Here is a 23,987-nt window from a genome sequence, read left to right on the forward strand (position 1 = left end):
TGCACAAAACCAGAGAATCACAGAATTCTGGAAGGCTTTGGGTTGAAAAGGACCTTAAAGATGTTTTATCTCCAACCTCCTGCCACGGGGAGGGTCAGAAGAAACAATCCCAGTCCCTGGAGGGCACGGGGCTGCACAGATGGAGCCTAATCCCGGCTGCCGGAGCTTTGGGCAGCGTGTGCCGGGTCTGGCGCTGGCCCCGCACAAACGTGCCGCCAGAAATCCCTGTGAAGGGCACAGCTGGCAGCGGGCACAGCACAGGGCACGGCACAGGGCACAGCACAGAGCACAGGACAGGGCTGGCAGTGGGCACAGCACAGGGCACAGCACAGGGCACAGCACAGAGCACAGGACAGGGCACAGGACAGGGCTGGCAGTGGGCACAGCACAGGGCACAGCACAGGGCACAGCACAGGGCTGGCAGTGGGCACAGCACAGGGCTGGCAGTGGGCACAGCACAGAGCACAGGACAGGGCTGCCAGCGGGCACAGCACAGGGCACAGCACAGGGCACAGCACAGGGCACAGCACAGGGCTGGCAGTGGGCACAGCACAGAGCACAGGACAGGGCTGGCAGTGGGCACAGCACAGGGCACAGCACAGGGCACCGCACAGGGAACAGCTGGCAGCAGGCACAGCACAGCTGGCCCAGCCCCTGCCCGTTCCCAGCCAGGCCTGCAGAGCCGTGTGTTCCTCATCTCCTCCCCACATCCTGCCCATCAGGAGGTGTCTCACTAGCCTTGGGGTGTCTCTGAGACTCTGCCCTGCCTCTCTGGGGTGCTCCCGGTGCCACCAGCCCAGCCAGCACCGCTGCTGGGCCTCAGGGCAGGGCTCAGCAGTGATGCCTTGGCAGTGGGGTGGGAGCCATCAGCCCTGCCCTCCTCCCATGGGCACAGACAGCACTTGCACAGGATCTCAGTCTGGCCTCTCCACTCCACAGTTCCCGTGGGATCCACCCTCTCATGTTGATTTCCCGGCACTGCTGGGCCGGATTCCCTGCTGTCAAAGCTCCATGCCAGGGCAGATTTGTGCCAGTCCTGCCCTCAGGGGCCCCCTTTCCATACAAAATCAACCCTGCAGCCCCAGGTTCTGGACAGAATAACAAATTAAATTACCCGCTTGTTCCCAGGGAATCCGAGGAGTGGAAACATCATGTCAGGTAAGGCACAGTGAGTGATGCCCTAAACCCAAAATGCAGGACTATCTTCTAGAAACACACTTGGACACATTCTCCCACCTGTCACTCTTTTTAATGAAAAATCCTCCTATCTCAGGCTCTGTCAATGTCCTTTGTTTTGCCTTATTCAGCCATCTAATTCTAATTCCACTTTTGGGCAGGGAGAAATAAAGATAGGGGAAGAAGAATGTTACTCATAAATATCATGAGAGATCTTATCTTTCGATTTCATTAGTCAAACTCGCAGGTCACCAAATGAGTCAGTTGGATGCAAAGCTCTGCTCTCGGAGCCAAAAGGCCACCAGGCCACCTTTCCTGAGGCTCCAAGGGCAGGGGTTTGTGTGCAGGTGACCACGTTGTCCTGCAGGGCAGCCCCTCAGCCCAGCGCTGTTTGTACAGCCACGGCCGGGGTTGTTTGAGGCATTTAGAGGCCAACAACGAGGTTTGTTTTAACACTTCAGTCGGGGGAGCTTTCCAGCCTAAAGACAGTAGGTAAAATATTTATTAAGAAGAATATCTATTTTTAACCAAGTCTGATTTCAGTTGTATTATTTATGCATGTGCAGCATGCAGACTTCCTTCCCTGCTTCCCAGCAAATGTGAGCCGGGGACTGGGGCTGGGAGGGGGAGCCTGGGGAGGACGGGACCGGGAGGCAGGTGAGAAGGGGGCGGGTGCTGCTCTGTGCCAAACCCAATACGCATCCAAACATGATTCATGAAATCGAGACCCCGTGTGGTGCAGCCTCCCGGTGACCTCCTCTGCGAGACGGAACAGCCGCGGTTATTCCTGGCTCTCCCGGCGCTGCCTGACGCCTGCAGGGGAGGAATCGTGTCCTCACAGGGCTCCTCCCCGGAGCCCCAAACCTGGTAGGTGGGTTTGGTGCTGCTCCTGCCTCCCCACCTGCAACAGGTGCCCCTGGAGCAGGGCAGCAGCTCTTGGATCGGGGAGTTCGACAGAGTCCTCGTATTCCTCACTCCTGCTGAGAGTGGCAGAGTACTGGCAATACCCACTCTCCTGCTGCAAGTCCGGCTTTCCAAGCACAGGGACCGGGGCAGGAACAAAAAACTGGGGCTTTCCCTGCCCACACAAAAAACAGTTTGAGAATCACAGAACCTTCTGGGCTGCAAAAGCCCTCAGAGAGCGCCAAGCTCAACCATTCCCCAGCACTGACCATGTCCCCCGGTGCCACATCCACAAGGGATTTAAATCCCCCCAGGGGTGGCGACTCCAGCACTGCCCCGGGCAGCTGTGCCAGGGCTGGACAATCCTTTTGGTGTAAGAAATTTTCCCCAATATCCAACTTGAACCTCCCCTGGCGCAGGTTGAGTAAACTGGACATTTTCTCTTGTGCGGTTGTTGTGCAGTGCCCCAGCCCCCGATGTGATGGGATGTGCTCTTTTGAGCACAGTCAAACTGCCTTAAAAATACGGGAGACATAAAAAGGGTGTAAAGTGGCATCTTAGTCAGCAGCACCCATTGGGAATATGACAGGGATTCATGTTCTCTTCTCGTGTTGAAAAGGCCAGAATAAATACTAGGTCAAAAATCTCTCCTTGCTCTTTTAGTGGAAGAAACACTTTGGCATCAGGGGGAAGTTTTCACCAAGGAAGAAAAGAGAGGGAGAAAGGAAAGGTGATGCAGCTTTTGGAAGCAGAAAATTTGGGAGTTTTATCTGATAACCACTGAACTATAAAAGGGCGAGTTTCCGGATGAATCAGAAGCTGTAGAGTTTAGTTAATGAGTGTATTTGACATCCTCGGATTCCAGGTAGTACACAAGTTAGAAGTCATTTAGACCGTGAAGCAGCCGCCGCGTTTGACCCCAAAGGCGACTTCAGTTCACCACAAATGTAAAGATTTCTGTGTTCCCGGCGGCGCAGGGGAGACTCAAATGACCCCTCCGCACACTGACAAAAATTGGCTGCTTAATGGAGCTGTTTTTCTCACAAAGCCTGAGCGAGGCTGCACTCAATACGTTGGGGATGCGATAGATTGGAGAGTTTGGAGGAGCTGCTAATAGAGTTCTCCGAGCCCCGGCCATCCATCTCCGGAGCGGCAGCCCCGCAGCTCATCTGTTACCATTATCTCCCTTTGTCTCCTCGCAGGCCGGGCAATTTGCAAGGTGATCGGGCTATGTGTGTTTAACAGCACGTGATCGATGTCACCTCGGCACGCGTTCTCTGCTTTGCTCATTATTAAGCGCGGAAATGTTTCCTTAAACACCACGTCGCTGTTGTAGATCGCTATCAGCTCTGACTCGGCGACAAAACCACCCCAAAGCACCGGGAGCAGCAGCCGGGGGATTCCGCTGGCTCCTCCCGGGCCGAAGCGTTCAGCCCCAAACTCCTGGTTTCTTTTTGCGGCTCCGTGCCGAGCCCACATTCCCACGGGGCAGGCAGGACTTGAGGTTTCCTTTGGGCTGATTAGAAATAATTCAACATTTTAGAGGGATTTCTCATACCGTCTTCACTTGGGGCTTGGGGATCTGGAAGCTGTTTCATGGAGCTGCCTTAGGAAATGCCAGCCCAGTGATGCGGAGATCGCTTTGGAATCCGAACCAGAATCAGAACTGGTTTAGTTTTTTGATCTGTGGTAAAAGAGGCAACCACCAAAAGATTGGGATCCCACCAAGAGAATCCCAGAATGGAGAAATCCAGCCTGGCTCACCTCTGGAGTGTCAACCAGTAATGTTGTCTTTGATAGAGCAACCCAAAAATCTCTTCCTGCATTTGGGAAATGCAATTACCTGTGGAATCAGCATGAATAGACCGTTCCCATGAAATACATCAGTTGAAAGCTTTTTCTCATGCCTAGGCTATTCCATATCCAGATTCCCGATGCAGAGTGACCCCCTGATCAACATCTATTTCCTGAGTCCTGGTGGGTTTCATGGCTCACGTGTTTGCTGCTGCAATCCAGTGGGTTTGCCAGGCACAGTGTGAGCAGCCTGATTACAATGAATGGCAGTGGGATGAGCATCCACACAAACTTCTGTCACTCACACTGGGGAGGATCTGCCCAGCAGGGTAGTAAAGGCTTTACATGGCCAGATACATGCTGTACAAACTTAAAATGTGAATTTCCAGCAGACTGAGGACTTCCCATTCCCCTGCTGATGGAACAGTGAGGCTGTGGCATGGACAGCAGGGGTGCTCCACTTCCCCAGCCCATGCCAGGAGCTCCTGTCCCTGGAAACACTGCAGCAGAGCTGGCAGCTTCTGCATTCACCAATCATTTATTTGGCATTTTCCGAGCAGAAGAACCCTAAGGAGGCACAGCATGAGGCAATTCCCCCCAGAACATCCCTGACAACCCCACCACTGCACAGCTGGGCAGTGCCAGCCATCAGGAGGGGGGATGGAGCTGCAATTCCAGTGTGAAAAACCATGAACCAAATATGTCCTTGCCAGGTGTGCAGGAGCCCAGAGTTGTGCCAGGCCATGTCCCACCCCAAGAGGAGCCATCCCAGGGGGGTCAGGGCTGGGCCCCTGCCATCCCCTGCATCTCCAGCTCAGGAAGCGCAGCTGCAGTTGCAGCCAAAGCATCTCCAGCTTCACTAAGTGCCTGGAAGCAGCTCCTGGGCCTTTCCAGTCACCCTCAGTCTCTTCTGCAGCCTCGACCTTGTTCAGGAAATGATGCCCCCCAGCTATAATGCAGCCTCTCTGCAGAGAATCTCAGCACCCTGAGAGCCCTTTTCCCACTAAAAGCTACACTTGAGCTCAGGGTCAGCCCTCACAGCAGCAAACACAGGGAATCCCTTCTGCCTTGGAGTGGTTTTCTCCTTCCTGGCTTTAAAACCTTCTGTGTTTTAACCCCAAACCCTCAAACACGAATTGACTCCGGCACATCAGATCTCCCTCCCAGCACCCAGGACCTGAGCACTGGGCAACTCTGCCCCTCCAAACTTCACTATCCCTGCTCCAGCTTCTCCCTTTCTGGAGCAGAGCCCAGCTCAGCTCCCTGATCCCTGTCCCTGTGCTTGCACACCCACCCGTCCCCCCCGGGCTGGGATCCGTGTGCCCCATGTGCACCTGGAACTCCTTCTGAACTTGTCCTGCCACACATCCATCCCAAAGATGGGCATAGAAGCATTCCCAGACTCCACAGAGGTGTTTGGGGTTGTGTGACAAGGTGAATGTAGCGGGGGGACATGGTGGGGGCTGTTGTGACCCGTGGGGAGCCCAGGCTGCAGCAGGGGCAAAGCACAAGGAGGAAGGAGCAGCAGAGATGTTGAGGCATGAATTGATCACAGCCCCTGCTCCTCACTGCTGTGTGTCATTGCAGGGGAGGAGGGAGAGGGTTCAAGAGTGAAGATGATCCTGGGGAGCAGGGAGGAGTGAGGTGAAGCTGGCTTAATATTTAGTTTTTATATCTCATTATCCTGCTCTGATTTGATTGGTAACAAAATAATTTCCCCAACTCCAGTCTGCTTGTCTGTGCTGGTGATGGCTGAGGGATTTCTCCCTGCCCTTATCTTGCCCCATGAGCCTTTTGCTCTATTTTCTCTCTCCCTCAGCGAGGACAGAGTGGCGGAAGGGCTCTGGGGGCAGCCAGTGTGCAGCCTGGGTCACCCCAGCACAGCACATTAACAGAGCACAACAGAGGGCGTGGGAGAAAAGGAGCAAGAGACTGCAAAATAATAAATAATCATGGAAAAAACTAGGGCACAGCAGTGTCACCGGCTTTTGATGATTCCTTCTCATCCTGCCCTGCCTCTTCTCCCACAAAAAGGGAACACTGCAAGGTGGGAAGAAGCTCCAGAGCAACAGGGACACAGAGCTGTGTCTGTTCAGAAGCACCAGAAGGATTACAGATAAATATTGAAGCTATCAAAGAAGCTTAAGGGATTTAGGAACCCACTCCCCATTATTATCCTCACTGGGGGAGGGGAAGTGATCTCTGCAGCCCTGCAGCAAAGACCAGAACCGTGCTGACTTCTGAAAGCCCCCAGGCTGCCTGCAAATCCCCCCTCATTTGCTGCACAGGGGGGAAAATGACAAGTGTGGGGTGTGTAACACACAAAGTCACCGTTTGTCACTTGTGGGTGCTGCTGAGAGGCCAGGCTCTGTGAGACCCCCACGGACAACGCTGCCAGAGCATCCCTGAGCTGCAGGGCAGGACTGGGAGGACTGGGCTGGGATCCATCCCACACCGGGATCATCCCACAGCGGGATCCAGCCCACAGCGGGATCCATCCCACAGCAGGATTCATCCCACAGTGGGATCATCCCACAGCAGGATCCATCCCACAGCGAGATCATCCCACATCGGGATCATCCCACACCGGGATCCATCCCACAGTGGAATCCATTCCACAGCAGGATCATCCCACAGCGGGATCCAGCCCACAGCGGGATCCATCCCACAGCAGGATCCATCCCACAGTGGGATCATCCCACAGCAGGATCCATCCCACAGCGGGATCATCCCACATCGGGATCATCCCACACCGGGATCCATCCCACACCGGGATCCATCCCACAGCAGAATCCATCCCACGGCAGGATCATCCCACAGCGGGATCATCCCACACCGGGATCCATCCCACAGCGGGATCCATTCCACACCGAGATCTAGCCCACCTCGGGATCATCCCACCTCAGGATCATCCCACACTGGGATCATCCCACACCGGGATCCATCCCACAGCAGGATCCATCCCACACCGGGCACCTCGCTTTCTCTTACTGCAGGAAAATCCAGACAGCGCTGAAAAACGACTTGAGGAATGGTCTGGGAGGAAACCTGGCGGCTCTTCTGACGCGCGTGTGTGCAGACAGGGGGGAATTCCTGCACAAATCAATTCCGAGCCGGCGAGGCGGATGTGGGATGTGGGAAGCTGCCTCCATTCAGCTCGGCTGCCGAGGCGTCACAGCAAACCCTCATTAACGAAACATGACACGGGCCCCGCTCCCGCCGCCTCCCGGCGCCGCTGCCGGGAAGGAGAAGCTTCATTCTCAGCGGAGAGGGATGCGATGGATGTCTGCCATGGAGCGGGGCAGCCTTGCTCTCCTCCCCGGGGCTCCCGGCTGGCACCGCACAGCCCCGGGCACACACCGCGCTGCTTCCCTGCTCCTCGGGCATCGCCTTCCTCGCCCAAAAGCCACCCCCGGATGGGCACAGGATGGGCTCAGGCCTCTCTGTGCAGGCTCAGGCGCGGGTTAAAGCTTCACTCCCTGCTGCAAAGGGCACCTGAGGGGGCAGGAACCCAGCGGGACCCGGCACAGCCCGGTGCCAAACCCGGCTCCCTCCTGCTCCAGGGCAGCCCCGGGTTCCTGCGCAGGGAATATCACACCCACCCCAGGCCCCTTCTGCAGCTCTCCCTGCAATTTTGGTTAATGCCAGCTCAGTTCTCCAGCAGCCAGAGTGGTTTCTCTGCTACACTTTTCAAGGGGATGCTGCAGTTTTAAACCACAAATTAAATTTTTAATGAAACTTCATAACTGTTGTACCCAAATGTAATGTAATATTGATAGGAACTGTGCATCCAGCTAGCATGAGACTGCCCTAGAAAGCTTTTTAGGATGTTATGCAATATAGAGCTAAATTAATTATTTGTAATGAAAGGATCTGTGTCCCTATAGCATCACAGAGACCTACTGGTACAGAGAGCACACTCCCCAGTCTCACTGAGTGTAAATGTCAGGTAATTTAGGAGGAAACTGGCTTGTGAGATGGGAACAATGAAAGCAAGGGAAGGGAAAAAGGGAAGAGAGTGAATGTGAGAGAGAGGGAGAGAGAGAGAGGGAGAGAAACGGAGAGGGAGAGATCTGCAAAGAAAGACTGCAGCAAAATGCAGCAAAATTCCCAACTCCTGTCCAGAGTGTGTCTGTCACAGAGGGGAATACTCCATCTCACACACAGTATGTGCACTGGCTGCACCCCGTGCCTGAGCTGCTCTAGTGACAGCTGTACCCTTTAGAAGGCACCAAAATAAAAAATCCATTTTGCATATACAGCACTCTCAACAGAACCATGGAGCAGCTGGGGGCTGCTGCCCTGTGCCTGGTCCAGCTGCAGAAGGAAAAGGCTTTGGAGATGCTTTTTCCCCCCTCCCAAATCTGGGCTCTATGCAGCCAGTGGTGCTGTGCCCAGAGACCCTGTCCTTGCTGCAGTTTCCCTAAGAACAAGTATTTATATTAAAAAAAAAAGACAAAACAACCTGGCAGTACCTGCCCTGTCCTGCTTTGGGCCTGCTGGGGATGGGGTGTGTGGCTGGAGGGGACGTGCCTCAGTGACAACACAGGCACAACCAGCAGCTCCATGCACAGGCAAAGGGAGCTGAGCTTCTGGAAGTGTAGCCACTGCTGTTTCCCATTTAAAGCTGCCTTCATCCCATAATGGATCACATCGTTCCCACTCCGCAGAGGAGACTTAAATGCGGAATCAGCATCACCCCACAGGAGATGGTTTATGTACAGTAGGCTGCACAAGCAGGAGAGAAAGCTTCCCCTGTCTGCTCCCTGGGGCTCCAGCTCCTGGGATTAGAGAGATTTGTCCACTTTAAAAAGCTGTCCTCTCTGCTTTGGTGATGCTGCTGCTCGCACACAGAGGTTAGTGTGGAGCAGATGGAGACTGACACCCCTCACCTCTGCACGGGCAGAGGCCACAGTACCAGGAGCACCCTGGGCTGTCCAAAACCATCCTCGTTCATCACCAACACAAATGTGCCTGCTGACTCCTGCTCAGAGCTAAATCCTCTGTGAGGGTCCTTGAGAGCTGTGCTCAGCTCTTTTCAGCTACAGAGCCATAAATCAGATGCTACTCAGTGCTTGGGAAGAGGCAAGAGAAGAGTTAAAAGCAGGGGCTCCATTACTCCAATACAGCCACACAGCTCCTAAATCTACAGAAGCAATAATAGATCCTACTGCATGATTCAGTGATTCTGGGAAAGCTGAAATCTTGATCATGTTTTCCGGTCCTTTCTTTGCATTAGGAGCCACGGGGGTTATTTTGCTTATCTCTTGTAGCTCAGCTTTGTTGTTTTTTCCCATCCAAGCATTTCCTGGTCTCCATCACCATAGTATCCGAGTGTTTATTTTATTGCATTTGTCACCTTGGTCTCATCTCCGCATAATGTGCTATAGATGACAAAAGATTGTGAGGGAAATTGGTTCAGTGACACGCTCAGCTCTGTCAATACCGTGCAGATGTGAGCAGGAGTGGGACCTGACTCTGCTGCCTCTCACACTGGTTTACACTGGTGTAATTCTATTGCCTGCAGTAACATTATTTTTGGGTTGTGTTCCTGCCTGTGGCAGAAGGATTAGACCTGCAGTCTTGTCAGCTTTTCCTTTCGCCAAAAAAAAAAACAAACCCAAAAAAACCCCAAACCCAAGCAGCACAGAAGGGAGACTGCTCTGCCCAGCAAACCCCATGGGGTCTGTCCCCTCCTTATCCCTCTCCTGCCCAGTTCCTGTGCTCAGCACAGAGAGCCAACAGCAGGGACAGTAACCAGGGTGATAAACCCAGAAGGAAGAGCCGGCTGGAAATGCAGATTTCCCCCCAAAATTTCCTGCAGCAAAGCACAACACCCCAAAAGGGAGCAGTGCCAGGGGTGTGGGCAGCCCCACAGGTGAGCAGCACCTCAAGTGGCTCTGAACTTCACAGGCAGGGTCAGCAGTGAGACCCAGGAGCCTCAGGAAGGACACCCACATCTCTTCAGTCCACACAAGCACCAGGACAGGTTGGATGGACAGTGGTGAAAGCACTACAAGATGCCCATGAAGGTGCCCCAGAGGTGCTGAGCACCCTGGCACAGCTCCTGACCTCTCAGCTGCTTTTGTCAGCACTGCCTTGGCTTCCCTGGGCTGGCATAAATGGACAGCAGAACATCAGAGGGTTTGTCAGCCTGTCATCCTCCTCCTGCTGACTACCCCAGGCCCCTGAGCTTGGCCATGGAATGCTGCTTTAACTGTACCAGAGCAGAGCTGGACAGGGAAAGAAGCTCCCAAGGGCAGCCGAGCTGCCTTTGAGGATGAAACACTCCCTGCCACGTCAGTGTGTCACAAACCTCCCGGGGCTGGATGAAGACCTGCTCCAGAAAAGGCATCAAACCAGCCACAGGTAACACTGAGAGCAGCTCAGGGAGCTCCAGCCCCAGCCAGGGCTCCTCAGGCCTGCTCCAGGCACATCAAGGGGGAAAGGAGCATGGAGTGGTTGTGTTTTATTTTCTGCAGATCCATTGACTGAAAGCCTTTGTATTTTACTGACCCACTTCACTAATCAAAATTAATTGCTTCATATTTCACAGGATAACTTGGCATTATGTAAATACTCCAGCCATATGTGCTGCTGCAGTGCCGAGCTGAGCTGAGGGGGCCACACTCCCCCATTACCCCAGCAGGCTGCTCTCTAGGTCAGGAGTTCCCCACCACAACACAACACCCCAGGGAGAGGACAAAGGTAAAATCAACAGCCAGCAGGGGCTCAGGGAGCTGGGACAGTTCTGTTTGTGCTCAGGTGTCCTGGCCAAGGGCAGAACCTGGGGAACAAGGACAGAGGACACTGCTGGCTTCCTGCACCGGGGCTGAAGGAGAATCGGCCTCGCCTGAAGTGCTGAAGATGAGAAAAGTGACAGCGCCAACAGCCATGAGCTATTCCCACCAAGGACAGATCCAGACATTACCTGCAAGGTTCTTTCGCTGATTAATAAAGAAGTAAAGCAGCAACTGCTCCCCTGCACCCAGAGCAGGGCTGGGCACCGGCACCAGTGGGAGCAGCTGCCCTGGGGACACGCAGTGACCTGGGCCTGTCCCTGCTCCAGGGCTCCCCCCGGGGCTGGCACAGACCCACAGCTCAGCCGTGTCCTCCCCGTGGAGTCCCGGGTCTTCCCCTGCTCGGGGCGGCACCGAATCGTGGGGCTAATCCCGCCCCGCACCCGGGCACCCGCGGGCACAGCCCCAGGACCTGGCACGGACACACAGGGGACACGCAGGGGACACCCACGGGGCACCCATGGCCGGGCAGGGACAGCCCCACACAGCCTACACATACCTGTACCTTCACACTCTGCACACACCTGTACAGGCACACTGCACACACCTGTATGGGCACACACCTGTACACACACACTCTGCACACACCTATACCTGCATACATCTGTACATGCATACTCTGCACACATCTGCACAGGCACAGCCTGCACACACCTGTACATGCACACCCTGCACACACCTGTACAGGCACACTGCACACACCTGTACCTGCATACATCTGTACATGCACACTCTGCACACACGTGTACAGGCACACTGCACACACCTGCACGGGCACACTCTGCACACACCTGCACAGGCACACCCTGCACACACCTGTACCTGCATACATCTGTACATGCACACTCTGCACACGCGTGTACAGGTACACTGCACACACCTGCACGGGCACAGCCTGCACACACCTGTACAGGCACACTGCACACACCTGTACCTGCATACATCTGTACATGCACACTCTGCACACGCGTGTACAGGCACACTGCACACACCTGCACGGGCACAGCCTGCACACACCTGCACAGGCACACTGCACACACCTGTACCTGCATACATCTGTACATGCACACTCTGCACACACGTGTACAGGCACACTGCACACACCTGCACGGGCACAGCCTGCACACACCTGTACATGCACACCCAGCACGCTCATCCCCCGCACACACCCACTCCCCGCACACGCTCCCCGCACATCCTCGCACCCGCAGCCCCTCCCCGCACAATCTGCTCTGCCCACGCGCGCCGCCCACGCGCGCTCCCGCCCACGGGCACACGCGAGCCCCGCACGCACGGACACACACGGACACACACGGACACACGCGGACACACGCAGACACACTCTCAGGCTCACAGAATCAGCACCGCACGCTCTCACACTCCCTCACGCCGCGCTCCCACGCGGGGCCCCCCCGCCGCGGGCCGGGATCCCGCGCTCCGTGACGCCCCGCGCGGCCCCGCCCGGGCGCGATAAAAGCGGCGGCGCCGCAGCGGAGCCGGAGCCGGCCCGGAGCGAGCGGAGCCGAGCGGAGCCATGGCCGCGGGGCCGCCCGGCAGCCGCCGCCTCCTGCCGCCGCTGCTGCTGCTGCTGCTGGGGCCGGCGCTGGGGCCGGCGCTCGGCCAGGGCCTGGGGCAGACGCGCTTCATCTGCACCTCGGTGCCGCTGGACGGGGACGTGTGCGCGGCCTCGGCGCTGGGCACCGGCACGGCCGAGGAGCTGAAGGGCACCGTGCTGCAGCTGCGGGAGACGGTGCTGCAGCAGAAGGAGACCATCATGAACCAGAAGGAGACGATCCGCGAGCTCACGGCCAAGCTGGGCCGCTGCGAGAGCCAGAGCGTGCTGGAGCTGCCCGGCGAGGGAAAGGGCAGGAAGGGCTTTTCCAAGAACACCATGGGCGACCTGTCGCGGCCGGCCGCCGCCGAGACCCTCAGCCAGCTGGGGCAGACGCTGCAGTCCCTGAAAACCCGGCTGGAGAACCTGGAGGTACGCGAGGAGAGCCGGGGAAGCCGCACAGCCGGGCACCGGGAGACACGGGGAGCGGGGCACCCGCGCATCCCAGCACGGGGAGCGCGGAGCCGGGCACCGGGAGCTGGGCGTCAGGGGAGCCGGGCAACCCAACATCGGACGCCGGGAGACCCGCGGAGCCGGGCACGGGCAGCCGCGGAGCAGGGCACCGGGGAACCCGCACCAGGCACCGGGGAACCCGCACCGGGTACCGGGGATCCCGCGGAGCCGGGCACCGGGAGCCGCTGCCCGGTGGTAACAGCCCGCTCCTCTGCTCGCCCCCTTGCAGCAGTTCAGCAGGATGAACTCCTCCAGCCAGACCAACAACCTGAAGGACATCCTGCAGAACAAGATCGATGACCTGGAGAAGCAGGTGCTGTCGCGGGTTAACAGCCTGGAGGAGGGCAAGCTCAGCCCCCGCAACGAGTCCGAGGAGCGCGGCAAGATCGAGAGCACCCTCACCTCGCTGCACCAGCGCATCAGCGACCTGGAGAAAGGTACCGGGAGCTGCCCACCCCCTCCCGCCCGCCCGCGGGTCCCCCGGGCCGGCTCCCGGAACTCCCCCGCCGCCGGGGACCGGGTGCTGCCGGACGATGCGGAGCCGCTCCCGCGGGCGGACCTGCCGAGCCCGTCCCGTTGCCCGCCCCGGGATCGGTCCCTCTCCCCCAGCCTGGCTTTCCCCGTGGCAGGGGTTGGAACCGGCTGATCGTTAATGTCCCTCCCAACCCAAACCCTGGCTCGGTGATTCCCGAGGCAGCCGCTGCCCGTGGGCTCCGCAGCCGGGGATGCTCCGGGCGCTGCCCGCCCCGGGGATTAGGGAGCCGCGTGGCGCCGGAGGGATTTGCTCCTCGCTGCCATCTCAAGGCCCGTTACATAACGGGGTGGGGAGGGGGGGAACCCCCAAAGGGGCAGAAAGGGGGCCCGGCAGGAGCCCACCGCCCCTGCGCTCCCACAGGCCAGAAGGACAACCGGCCCCCGGACAGGTTCCAGCTCACCTTCCCCCTGCGCACCAACTACATGTACGCCAAGGTGAAGAAGAGCCTGCCCGAGATGTACGCCTTCAGCATCTGCATGTGGATCAAATCCAGCGCCTCCCCCGGCATGGGCACCCCCTTCTCCTATGCCGTGCCTGGGCAGGCCAACGAGCTGGTGCTCATCGAGTGGGGCAACAACCCCATGGAGATCCTCATCAATGACAAGGTACAGCCCCAGGGCATGGGGAGGCTGCTGGGCAGGGGGGACGGGCTGGGGAGTGGGCTGGGGGACCCCCGTGTGCACCACCCTGACCTTCTGCCGCCTGCAGGTGGCCAAGCTGCCCTTTGCCATCAGCGACGGCAAGTGGCACCACATCTGTGTCACCTGGACCACGCGGGACGGCGTGTGGGAAGCCTACCAGGACGGCACGCAGACGGGCAACGGCGAGAACCTGGCCCCGTACCACCCCATCAAACCCCAGGGCGTCCTGGTCCTGGGCCAGGAGCAGGTAAGGGCCGGGGGCAGCGGGGGGGTCCCTGCCCGGGTGGTGCCCCCGAGGGGACGGACGGGGCCATGTGTTCCCGCTGACGGCGGCTCCCCCGCAGGACACGCTGGGCGGAGGCTTCGATGCCACGCAGGCCTTCATGGGGGAGCTGGCCCACTTCAACGTGTGGGACCGCAAGCTGAGCCCGGGGGAGGTGTACGGCCTGGCCACCTGCAGCTCCAAGGCACTCGCGGGCAACGTCATCGCCTGGGCCGAGGCCAACATCGACATCTACGGCGGGGCCACCAAGTGGACTTTCGAGGCCTGTCGCCAGCTCAACTAGGGCCACGGACAAGCGGGAGAAACCTCCTCAGCGGGTTCTTTTTATTTATTTATTTATTTGTTTGTTTTTTCTCCTCCTTTTTTTTTTTTTGCGCAAAAACAACTGAGAACGAAGCCACCTGACTTGTCCCGGGAGCAGGGATGCCCCGGCAGCGGGGCGCCCGCCCCCGGAGCCCCACGGCCCTCCGGTTTCTGTCTTGCCAACGTCCTTCAACGCCTGCGTGCCTTGGCCTGGCGCGGCTGCGCCCCCCCGCCGCCCCCCGGCCCGGCCCCCGCTTCGCCGCCGCTTTCGTTGGGCTCCGGCGCCTGAAAAGGCTGCGGGGCCCGCACTGGAGCCCCCTCGGGGCTCCTCTGTGTCCAGCCTGACCCCCCCGGAGGGTGCCGCCCCCGGAGCTGGGGGAAAGTTGCAACATCCCCCTCCGGGGTTGCGACAGCAGCTGGGACTCCGAGGAGGGGCGACCCCTCCATTCCCGGCCCCGGGGAGGAGCCGCCCCGCGCCCCCTCCCCGGGCGCTGCTCCCCAGCACCACAGCCATAGCCCCGGGCTGCGGCGGGCACCGGGGCGGGACCCCCGGCGGGACCGCCCCCGGCCCCGCTCCCCGACCTGCCGCACTCAGGTACCCCCGGCCCCGCCGCCTGCAGCCCCCCGAGGGTGACAGCCCCCCCTACTCGCCGTAGCTGGTGACAAATAGCCTTTACCGTCCCCTCCAGTCCAGCTCCCACTGACAGGTCTGAAGCCTTTCTGCTTTTGATAATACACTCTCTTGTTTCTCTTACTGTAAAGGGAAGTTTATTACCAATAAAATAAAAAGGGTATTTTTATGAAGATAAAAAAAAATATATAGAATTATCAGTGCTCCCTGAGAAAAAAAAAAAAAGTGCTTTGAGATTCTGCAGGATAAAAAGAGATAAAGAAGCGTATTTTGAGATAACAGATGCATTTTGTATGGTTTCCTTTTCTAAACTCCTGGTTTGTACTACAGATTGCAGAAATCACTCCCCAGCCCCCCTCCTGCCCCCCCAGGGCAGCCCTGGGCGGCAGTGGAGGATGAGGCAGAGAATTCACCCGGGGCTCCAGAGCCTCACGACCAACTCCAAAGATGCGGCAAAGAGACGGGCGGAGCGGAGGGGCCGCGCCGAGCCGGGAGCTCCCCCCGGCCGGGCTCAGAGCCGGCCCTGCCTCGGCTGCTCCGCGGACTCGGCACAGGCAGCAGCACCCCCAGAGCGAGACCCAGGGCAGCGGATCCTCAGCCGTGCTCTTGGTGCAAGAAAAGAAAATACAACCCGAACCATCGAGAGTTAATTTCAGTTCCTCCCAAGCCCCTGTTCACATCGGCGAGCACAGGCACAACCTGCTGAGAACAACAACGAGACCACGGCACAGGTTTAACCTCCAGCCCCAGGTGTGTTGGATTTGCCAAAAAAACCACGAAAGGGTGTGATGTCAACACAATGTACATAATGTACAGTAGGGGAGAGAATTAATGTATCTTAATTTGTCATTATTTTGCTAACCAAAGCTGTACATTTTTCCTACTCCTGGCTCTGTCTCCTTTGGGATTTGAAGGGGTTCCCACACCCCGTGCATCCGGCCCGCATCGGCAGTTCTGACAATGCACTGTTTCTACGGATTCTCATGCTTTTTCCATTTTATTGCTGGGATTACATGAATTGTTGACTTTATTTTTACACAATAAAGCGTGAAGAAAGACACTGGCTTCTCTCACATGTGTCTGTTCCCTGAGCAGTCAGTACTCAGCAGCTTGTCTTTTTCCACAGGAACGTTTCATGCCTGTATGAAGCAGAAATTTCTGCCCAGTTCCTCTTGGAGCTGGCTCAGGCAGTCCCTGAGCCTCTCTGCCAGGCTGTCTCCTTCTCCTGTACCCTCAAACCACGTCTTTCCCTGGTTTATGTAACACACCACACAAACTGATGCATTTTTCCCCTCAAGCCGCTGGCTGGGAGCTCCCTCTGGGTCCTGCCAGGCTGGTGCAGGGGACAGTGGCACCCCCGGGGCTCTGCAGGAGACACTCCCGGCGTGGGCACCACGACAAACCCGGCACCAGCTGCCTCTGCTCGTCCCTCGGGAGCCGGGCTGAGCTCCAGACGCAGTTCCTGGAAGGCAGCACTCCCAGGGGGAATCTGAGCATGTGGCTGGATGCCACCCATGTGCCACAGACAGGGACAGGCCAGCTCAGCGTCCCCAGCAATGTCTCCAGCACTGTCCCCGAGCGCTGCAGCTTCCCCCCTGCCCCACACCGGCCGTGCCACATGAATGGCATCAAAGCTACGAGGAGGAAAATCATCATTTATTCCTTAACCAGCCCAAATCCATCTCCCACACAGCCCACCATGAAGGCCCCCATCCTGCTGCAGCTGGGGCCGGGAGTGGTGTAGATCCAGCCCTGGAACCAGGATCCAGCCCAGCGCTGCTTTCCCAGGCACGGGCAGGGCACAGGGACAACAGCAGCCCCTTCCTCCTTCTGTCAGTGCAAGGACATGGTGACAGCCCCGGGGAACGTGGCTGGGGGAGCTCAGCAGAGCCCTTGCTGCTGCCACCTCTGTGCTCAGCCAGTCTCAGCTCCCGGGGGCCGGGGATGGCCACAGGCAGGGCCACAGCAATGGCACAGGGAGGGTCCTGCAGTCACTTGTGCTGCCTCTTCCCAAGAACTTCTCTAGCCCCTGCAGCCTCTGGTTAAGGCTGATGGGTCACCTGCCACCTCCCACACCTCCAGCTGTCACAGCCACCCTAGGGTCCTGTCCTTCACCCAGCCCGTGTCACCCCCACAAAGCCTCCTCTTCTTCAGAGGGGAGCATTTACTCTGTGGCTGCTCCACGACCTTTCCAGGATGCCTCAAGCCACAACCATTGGAACACAGCAAACAGGGCAAGGGAAGGGAGATGCTTGGAGCCAAACTGCAAGGCAGGGAACCAGGCGTGGCCTTCACACCAAAAAGCCACAGACAGGAGCAGAGTGACAAGTGCTGGGCACCCTGGGGAGGGGACAGTCGGCGTCAGGAATCTGCTGGGGGCCAAGAGAAAAGAGAGACAGCAGAACTGTTCCAGGGCACTTCACTGAGCCCCACGGGGGCAGCTGAGTGTGATGTGCCACCCACAGTCAGAGAGGACGCAGGGGACTGCCATGGCTGAGGGGGCAGGACAGGGCACTGGGGGCTCAGCGGGCACTGAGGGGGTGCTGAGAAGAACGGTGTAGCCACGAGTTCCTCCTTCCATGGTTCCCCAGATGCCTCCCAGATGCAGAAGGGATTCAGAGTAGGGATTGTGAGCCTGTCTGCCCAGGCTCCCAAAGGCAGCAGCGCTGCAGAGCCCTGGCAGCCCTCCCTGCACCCCCTCCCGGACACTGCTGCCCCCAGAGCAGCTCAGCCCTCGCTGGAGATGCAGACGCCGTCCCTCTCCGCCCCCAAAACCCAGCTGCTCCAAGGACAGGCTGCTGGGCTCCGTGTCACTGGGAACAGCCCACATCCTCGCCAGGGGATGCTATTTATACCCAGGGAACGGGTGGCAGCCCCTGCCTCGCTCTCAGCCCCCAGCCCCGAGCAGGGCCTTGGCCCTGGGCGCCCACGCCGCCCTCGGCCCTGCCCGTGCCAAGGTGAGATCCCAGTGCCCGCCCGCTGCTGCGGGAGAGGGAATGATCCATCCCCCAGGCAGAGGCTTGTGCTGCTCTACGATCTGAGCTGCAACAACAAAATGACACCAACGCGCGGGTTTGGGCTTTTCTGGGGTACCTGGCAAACACTGCTGTGGTGGAACTGGGGCTGGCCCCCACCCCGAGGCCGGGGCAGGGCAGGTGAGGCTGTGGGTGGTGGCTGAGGGAGCTGCAGGAACTCCTGCACTCAGCAGGTAACAAACCTCCCGGCTCAGCACCCTCGGGTTTCCCCGGGGCTGCGAGGGACCCTCGAACTATCCCCCCCCAAATCCTGCGGGTGTTGATGGGAGCAGTCAGCTCAGGCTGAGAAGGGAGGCAGAGCAGCGTAGCCAGGGCCATCCCTGTCCCTCCCTGTCCATGTGCCCGTCCCAGCTGGGCACTGCCGCAGCTCCAGGCGCCACCCGCGTGTCCCAGCGCCGCTGCGGCGGTGCCAGCCCCTGCGGGAAGGAGGGAGGATCCTGGAGAGGTGAGGAGCAGCCCGGCCCATCAATCACACACCGTCCTGACACCTCACGCTGCACCAGGAGCTGTTTGGTGGCACCAGCTCTGCGCGGTGACAGCCAGCCCCGGGCTCCGCTGGGATCAGGGAGCGCGTTCCCGCCCCGGCGCACTAAATCCGGGAGCTTTTAGAGCAGCAGAGCAGATGGAGATCTTGGGCTGCGTGAGGACAGGCCCCAGGACTCGGGAGATGGCTCAGAAATACCGACGGGGGCGAGGGATAGTCCTTAAGGGCAGGAGACAGCTGGGATTTACAGCTCTGATCCGGCTCCTCCGGACTCACATGGCAGGGAAACGCCTCGCCGGCCACTTGGCATCCCGGAGCCTCCTCTGCTCCCAGAGCTCGGGACAGCTCCTCCGAGGGCTCCGAGGGGTGAGAGGAGGTGATGGGGAGATGAAAAATGAAATACGCTGTGTTTCACAGCGAAACACGCCCGGAAAACAGAGACAGCGTGTCCTGAAACGGCCTTTCCCACATGGCTGCCTGCACGGGAGCGCCGGGGGCCGCCTGCGAGCGGAGCTGCCTGCGGCACTGGGACCAGCAGCGTCCCACAGCATCATCACCGCGCAGCGCCCCAGGCGTGCCAGGCACTTAATAAATGCCGTTGTTGGATTAATTAGCAGTGAATGTGTCACGCCGAGCGCCAGGCCCGCGCCGGCTGCGGGAGCACGTGGCTCCAGGAGACCCGGATTAAATATGCATGAGGCAGGGAGCGGTGGGAGAGCCCCCGAGCAGCGAGGGGGGCTCAGCTCCCCGCCTGGGCACGGCGGTGTCGGGGAAACCACAGCAACGTCGGGCACGTGGCTGCAGAAATGGCTCAGCTTCCACTCCCGAGCGGAGCTGACGGGGCTGTTTGTACCTCCCCTCCTTCCCAGCTCGCATCCCAGGCAGGGCTGGGAGCAGCAGCATCCCCGAGGATGCTGGATCCTGGATCCCCCGGGGGCTTAGGCAGCAGCTCCAACGCGAACTCCCCGAGCAGGGGCCGGCGCTAGGCACCTCGGGGAGGATCCCGGCTGCCAAAAAGCACCCGAGGCTCCCCAGGGGATGCCCCTTGGCTTCAAGCCACCCTCAGGCTGGCACGGGAGAAGGAGGGCAGGGAGATGGGCGGCCAAACACTGCAGGTGGGCAGGGCGAACATCCCGGCTCGGGGAGGACAAGGATGGGCTGGATCCCTGCTGAGAGGGCAGCGGGAGCAGGGCCCCGGAGCTGCCACGGCCGGGCCCTGCCAGGGCCGGGGCCAAGGGACCGGCCGGGGCACTGCAGGCAGCTGGACACCGCCCCGGGCACGGAGACAAGGCCGACAGAGCGTTCCGGTCACAGGCGTGAGTCACTGGCTGTGACAGCGGCCCGCAAATGCCGCTCGGGAGCCTTTGCTGGCAGAGCATCGGTTCCTCCACCCCGAGGCATTGCCCGGGCATCCCGGCCGGCACAGCCCGGGAGGGGCGGCCCCGAGCCCTCCCTCCCTCCGGGGAAGGCAACCAGAACTCGCCGGGGCCACATGGAACCAGCAATTCCAGAGCCAACGTTGCTTTCCACAGCCCGCAGCCTCTCCACGGTGCTGCTCCCCCAGCCAGGGCTGACTCCAGCAGCAGGGAGACCCCAGCTCTCCCCCAGGGGGGCCGGGAGCTGCTGGGAACACGGGCCTGCCCTCCCTTTTTGCCTTCTCAGAAGCTTTTCGCAGCCTTTTCCCGGGCTCCTCCTCCTGCGATTTTCCCAGCTGCTGTCAAACGTCACCTTGGCAGCTGCTTCCTCCATCCTTCCTGTTCATCCCGACGGGTTATGGAGGGGCTGGGATCTCAGACTCCACCAAGGAGCTCTGGGCACGTCCTCCTCTGGCTGGGGATCCCATGAGGGGTCACAAAGGGGAATAAGAACCCATCTCCCACCCGAGGGGCCCCGAGCCAACCCTGTCCTGTCCTGGGACAAACCACGGGTGAGTCTGTGGGTGTGAAACTCTGTCTTCCAAAGCTGATTAAAAATACATGCAGCATCAAACTAATTATGCTGATTAATTAGCATTTGTGGAGCAGAGTGGGCACAGGAGGGGGCACATGGGGAGGAGTGGCTGGTGCAGCGGGGTCAGAGCCCACCCTGCCCTGCCCTGCCCCCCCCAGTCCCCCCAGCACTGTCCAGGACTGGGGGGTAAAGGGGCAGCACATTTTGGGGGCCCCAAGGCCCCCACTTCCCTCCCTGTCAGCAACAGATGCCAAACTCCACAGCGCTGCTGGAAATTAGGTCAGAGAACGCCTGCAGCACATGGAGCAGTGCTCATCCTGCCGAGGCTCTGGTGCAAGGGCCAGAGGCCCCAGGGCAGCCCCACCCCAGCGGCCACCCCCTGCCCGGCTGGCAGCGAGGGAAGGAGGGATGGAGAGGTCTGGAGCAGCCGATAAAACCCCTCCTGCCCGGGAGGGATGAGCAGGGAGGCAGGGCTCCCGTGTGCTGCTGAGTCAGTGCTTGTGGAAGCTGGGGAGTGAAGCATCCCCAACACCCCCGCACACCTGGAATCTGTCCCCCAGCACCTGATGGAGTGGGAAAACCCCACAGGGACGCGGCGGTGCCGATTGATTCCTTCTGGAAAGTGGAGCAGGACCCCAGCTGCCCACAGTGATGGTGCCCACCCCTGCTCACACCAGCCTTTCCTCCCCACGCCCGGGCACGGGGTGGTTTCGTGCACCGACGGTGGATTTGGGATGGGTTGTGCTCCACAACTGGCAACGCTTTTCCCTCCTGCTCCCTCCCCAGGCCCCCATATGTTGGTTCCATAAATATTCATCAGCTCTGTGGAAGGATCCAGGGCTGGGAGAGGAGCCCTGGCCCTGGTGGCTCACACCCCGGGCTGCCCGGGACCCCCCAGCCCCGCCCCACACCCTCGACACCCAGAGCCCTTCCCAAGGGCTGGAACAGCGGCACCGCCCCCGACACTCTCCCGCTGCAGCTCTGCTCCCCTTTCCAACCGCAGTTTGGGAGCAGCTCCCTCCCCTCGCAGTTTGGCAGATCCCGGGCAGGAGGACGGGGAACAGCGGCGGGGGAAAGGAGCCAATTTCCAGCAAAATGGGATTTATCCACCTGCTCTCTGAGGCTCCGCGGGGACCACACAGACCGAGGGGCTTCTCAGGCTGTGCAGGGGGACTCGGCTCAGAGGGAGCGCCAGGAGAGGCCGGGATGTTGTCCCCAAGGGACTGGGATGTCCCTGGCCCCGATGGCGCCCCACGTGTGGCGCAGAGCCCGGCTGCTGCCCTGTCCTGCCTCGGGGCCTTCAGGCACGAGCAAGAACCACATCAAACTAATTGGATCCCAGTTTAGTGCAAACAAAGAGAAGGCAGGTGACATTTACCTAGCGGAGTAATTGATATCCGAGTAATTTGTTGGAGTAACCTCATTACATGCCAGCTGGATTTCCACACCCTCCCAATCCCGCTCATTACAAACAAGGTTTGTGTGTTAATCAGAGCACTTTAATCACGGTGCTGCCCACCATCCCTCCAGCAAGTTACAAAGCCACCAGATTTATCTCAGACTCTAAACACTCCCGAGAATCGCTGGGTATTTTATTAGCAGGCAATGCTGCTCCTCGGGAAAACACCGGACACTCGTCCCTCAGGTGATGGCACAGGGGCAGAGCCGGCTCCTGGCACCACCTCTCTTTCCTTCCCTCTCCTCCCCGCAGGCTCTCCCTCCGTCCCTGGCCCGGCTGATCTCCTCCTCCTCCTCCCCAGAGCAGTCAGGAGCTGTTCCCTCACCAGAACCCGGCTCCAGTCACAACACGAGCCGGGAGCCGCCGGCAGAGCCTCCCACGCCGGGAGCGCGGCGCTCCCCGGGGCCGCCCCGGCTCGGGGCTCTCCCGAGCACAAAACCACCAACACGAACCCACCACCAAATCCCTGGCTGCAGGCTGGAGCTCCCGGGCAGCAGCGGCGAGCAGTGACCAGCTGGGCTTTGCAGGCAGAGGCACGGCGTGCCAGGCAGGCAGGCCAAGAAAAGCAGGAAAAAGCGTGTTCCTAAGGAAACATCCTGCATCGAGCCCCCGAGGTGGGAACCAGCCCAGGAATTCATCACGGGCTGCTTTCAGAGCCTTGGTTTGTGTTGTTAAAGCTGATCGGGCTGCCAGGATGGGCACAAGGCACTCCCAGCGGGTCCCCATGGAAGGACCCAGCTGATGGGGGACGCCACAGAGCAGCCACCCACCTCGGCACCTCCGCTCTGCCCCCTCCTCCTCCAGCCCCGGGGTCTCACGGCCAGCTCTGCTCAGCAGTGTTGGCTCCTTGGCTACCAAAATCCCACCCAGTAACCCAAGAGGGGAAGGAAGCACCGTCCATGTCCCCTCCCTCGGGGGGACACAGCCCCAGTCCCCCAACAGGAGGGATCTGTTGCCCCACGGATTTGCTGCCTTGCTTTGGGCTGAGCCCTGCACAAGCTGCTCCATCACCCTAATGACACAGCTCATAATCATCTCATTTGCTATTAATTTGCTTGTCAAGAGAAATTCCACTCATTTGCTTTTAATTAATGGGGCCTTAAAATAAAGCCGGGGGCTGGCGGGGCTCTGGTGAGAGGATCAGGGAGGATCAACCAACACCAACAATGGCAAGAGCAGTTGGGGTGGAGAACTATTTATAGGACAAAAGAAAAAGAAAAAAGCCTGCAGGGGAGCCATGATGTTTCCCAGCTCCCCCCACAGCCAGGCTCTGCCCAGGAGCCACCATGTCCAAGAGGCCTCAGCTGCCACGGGAAGGACCAACACTAAAAATGCCCATTTAGAGCCAGAGCTGGGGCCCAAAGCTGGGGCATGCTCCGAGATCCAAGGGACACAGCTGCCCCAGCAGCCCCAAAAACACCAAAGGCTCCGGGAATGGGGGAAGGGAGGGGGGCTCAGTTGCCTGGGCCCAGCTCCACACCCAGCCCATGGCTCAGACCTGCAGCTGGACCTGGTTTGGGGGATCAGGAGGGAAACAGCCCCTCCTAAACCCACCCAACCAAGCCAAAGGGAAGAGGAATGAGAACTGGGGGCAGGGAAGGGGGGAAATCCCAGTAAAACACTTCCCCAGCCCTCGGCAGGAGTGTCCCAAAATACAAACCCTGAGTCACCAGAGCTCAAACTGCACAGGCAGCACCTACACTGCCACAAGCTCCAGACATGGAGGTGGGAACTCATCCCACCCAGCTTCAGACACCTGTGATGGAGCTGCTCACCCAGACTGCCTCAGAACTCACAGAACAAACACATTTGCATCCTAAAGCATTTCCTCTCCCTTCTCCTGGGACCCCAGAGGAACAAGGCAAGGGCAGGGATCCTCCTTCCTCATCTCCAGGTGTCCAAATAAAACAGAGGGAGCACATCCAGAG

General features: G+C 59.3%; 1 protein-coding gene across 1 annotated transcript; it reads left to right on the forward strand.

Annotated features, from left to right (window-relative positions):
- Positions 1–12,196: 12,196 nt before the first annotated feature.
- On the forward strand, positions 12,197–16,192 carry NPTX1 (neuronal pentraxin 1). Its single transcript, XM_066200289.1, has 5 exons — positions 12,197–12,657; positions 12,968–13,175; positions 13,634–13,878; positions 13,982–14,161; positions 14,259–16,192. Exons 1-5 carry the CDS (start codon positions 12,208–12,210, stop codon positions 14,478–14,480), a joined length of 1,305 nt encoding a protein of 434 aa, XP_066056386.1. The 5' UTR covers positions 12,197–12,207; the 3' UTR covers positions 14,481–16,192.
- Positions 16,193–23,987: the final 7,795 nt, after the last annotated feature.

Source organism: Chamaea fasciata, unplaced genomic scaffold, assembly GCF_029207755.1.
Source record: "Chamaea fasciata isolate MVZ Bird 193981 ecotype frontalis unplaced genomic scaffold, bChaFas1.0.hap1 SCAF_19, whole genome shotgun sequence".
Lineage (NCBI taxonomy): Eukaryota > Metazoa > Chordata > Aves > Passeriformes > Sylviidae > Chamaea > Chamaea fasciata.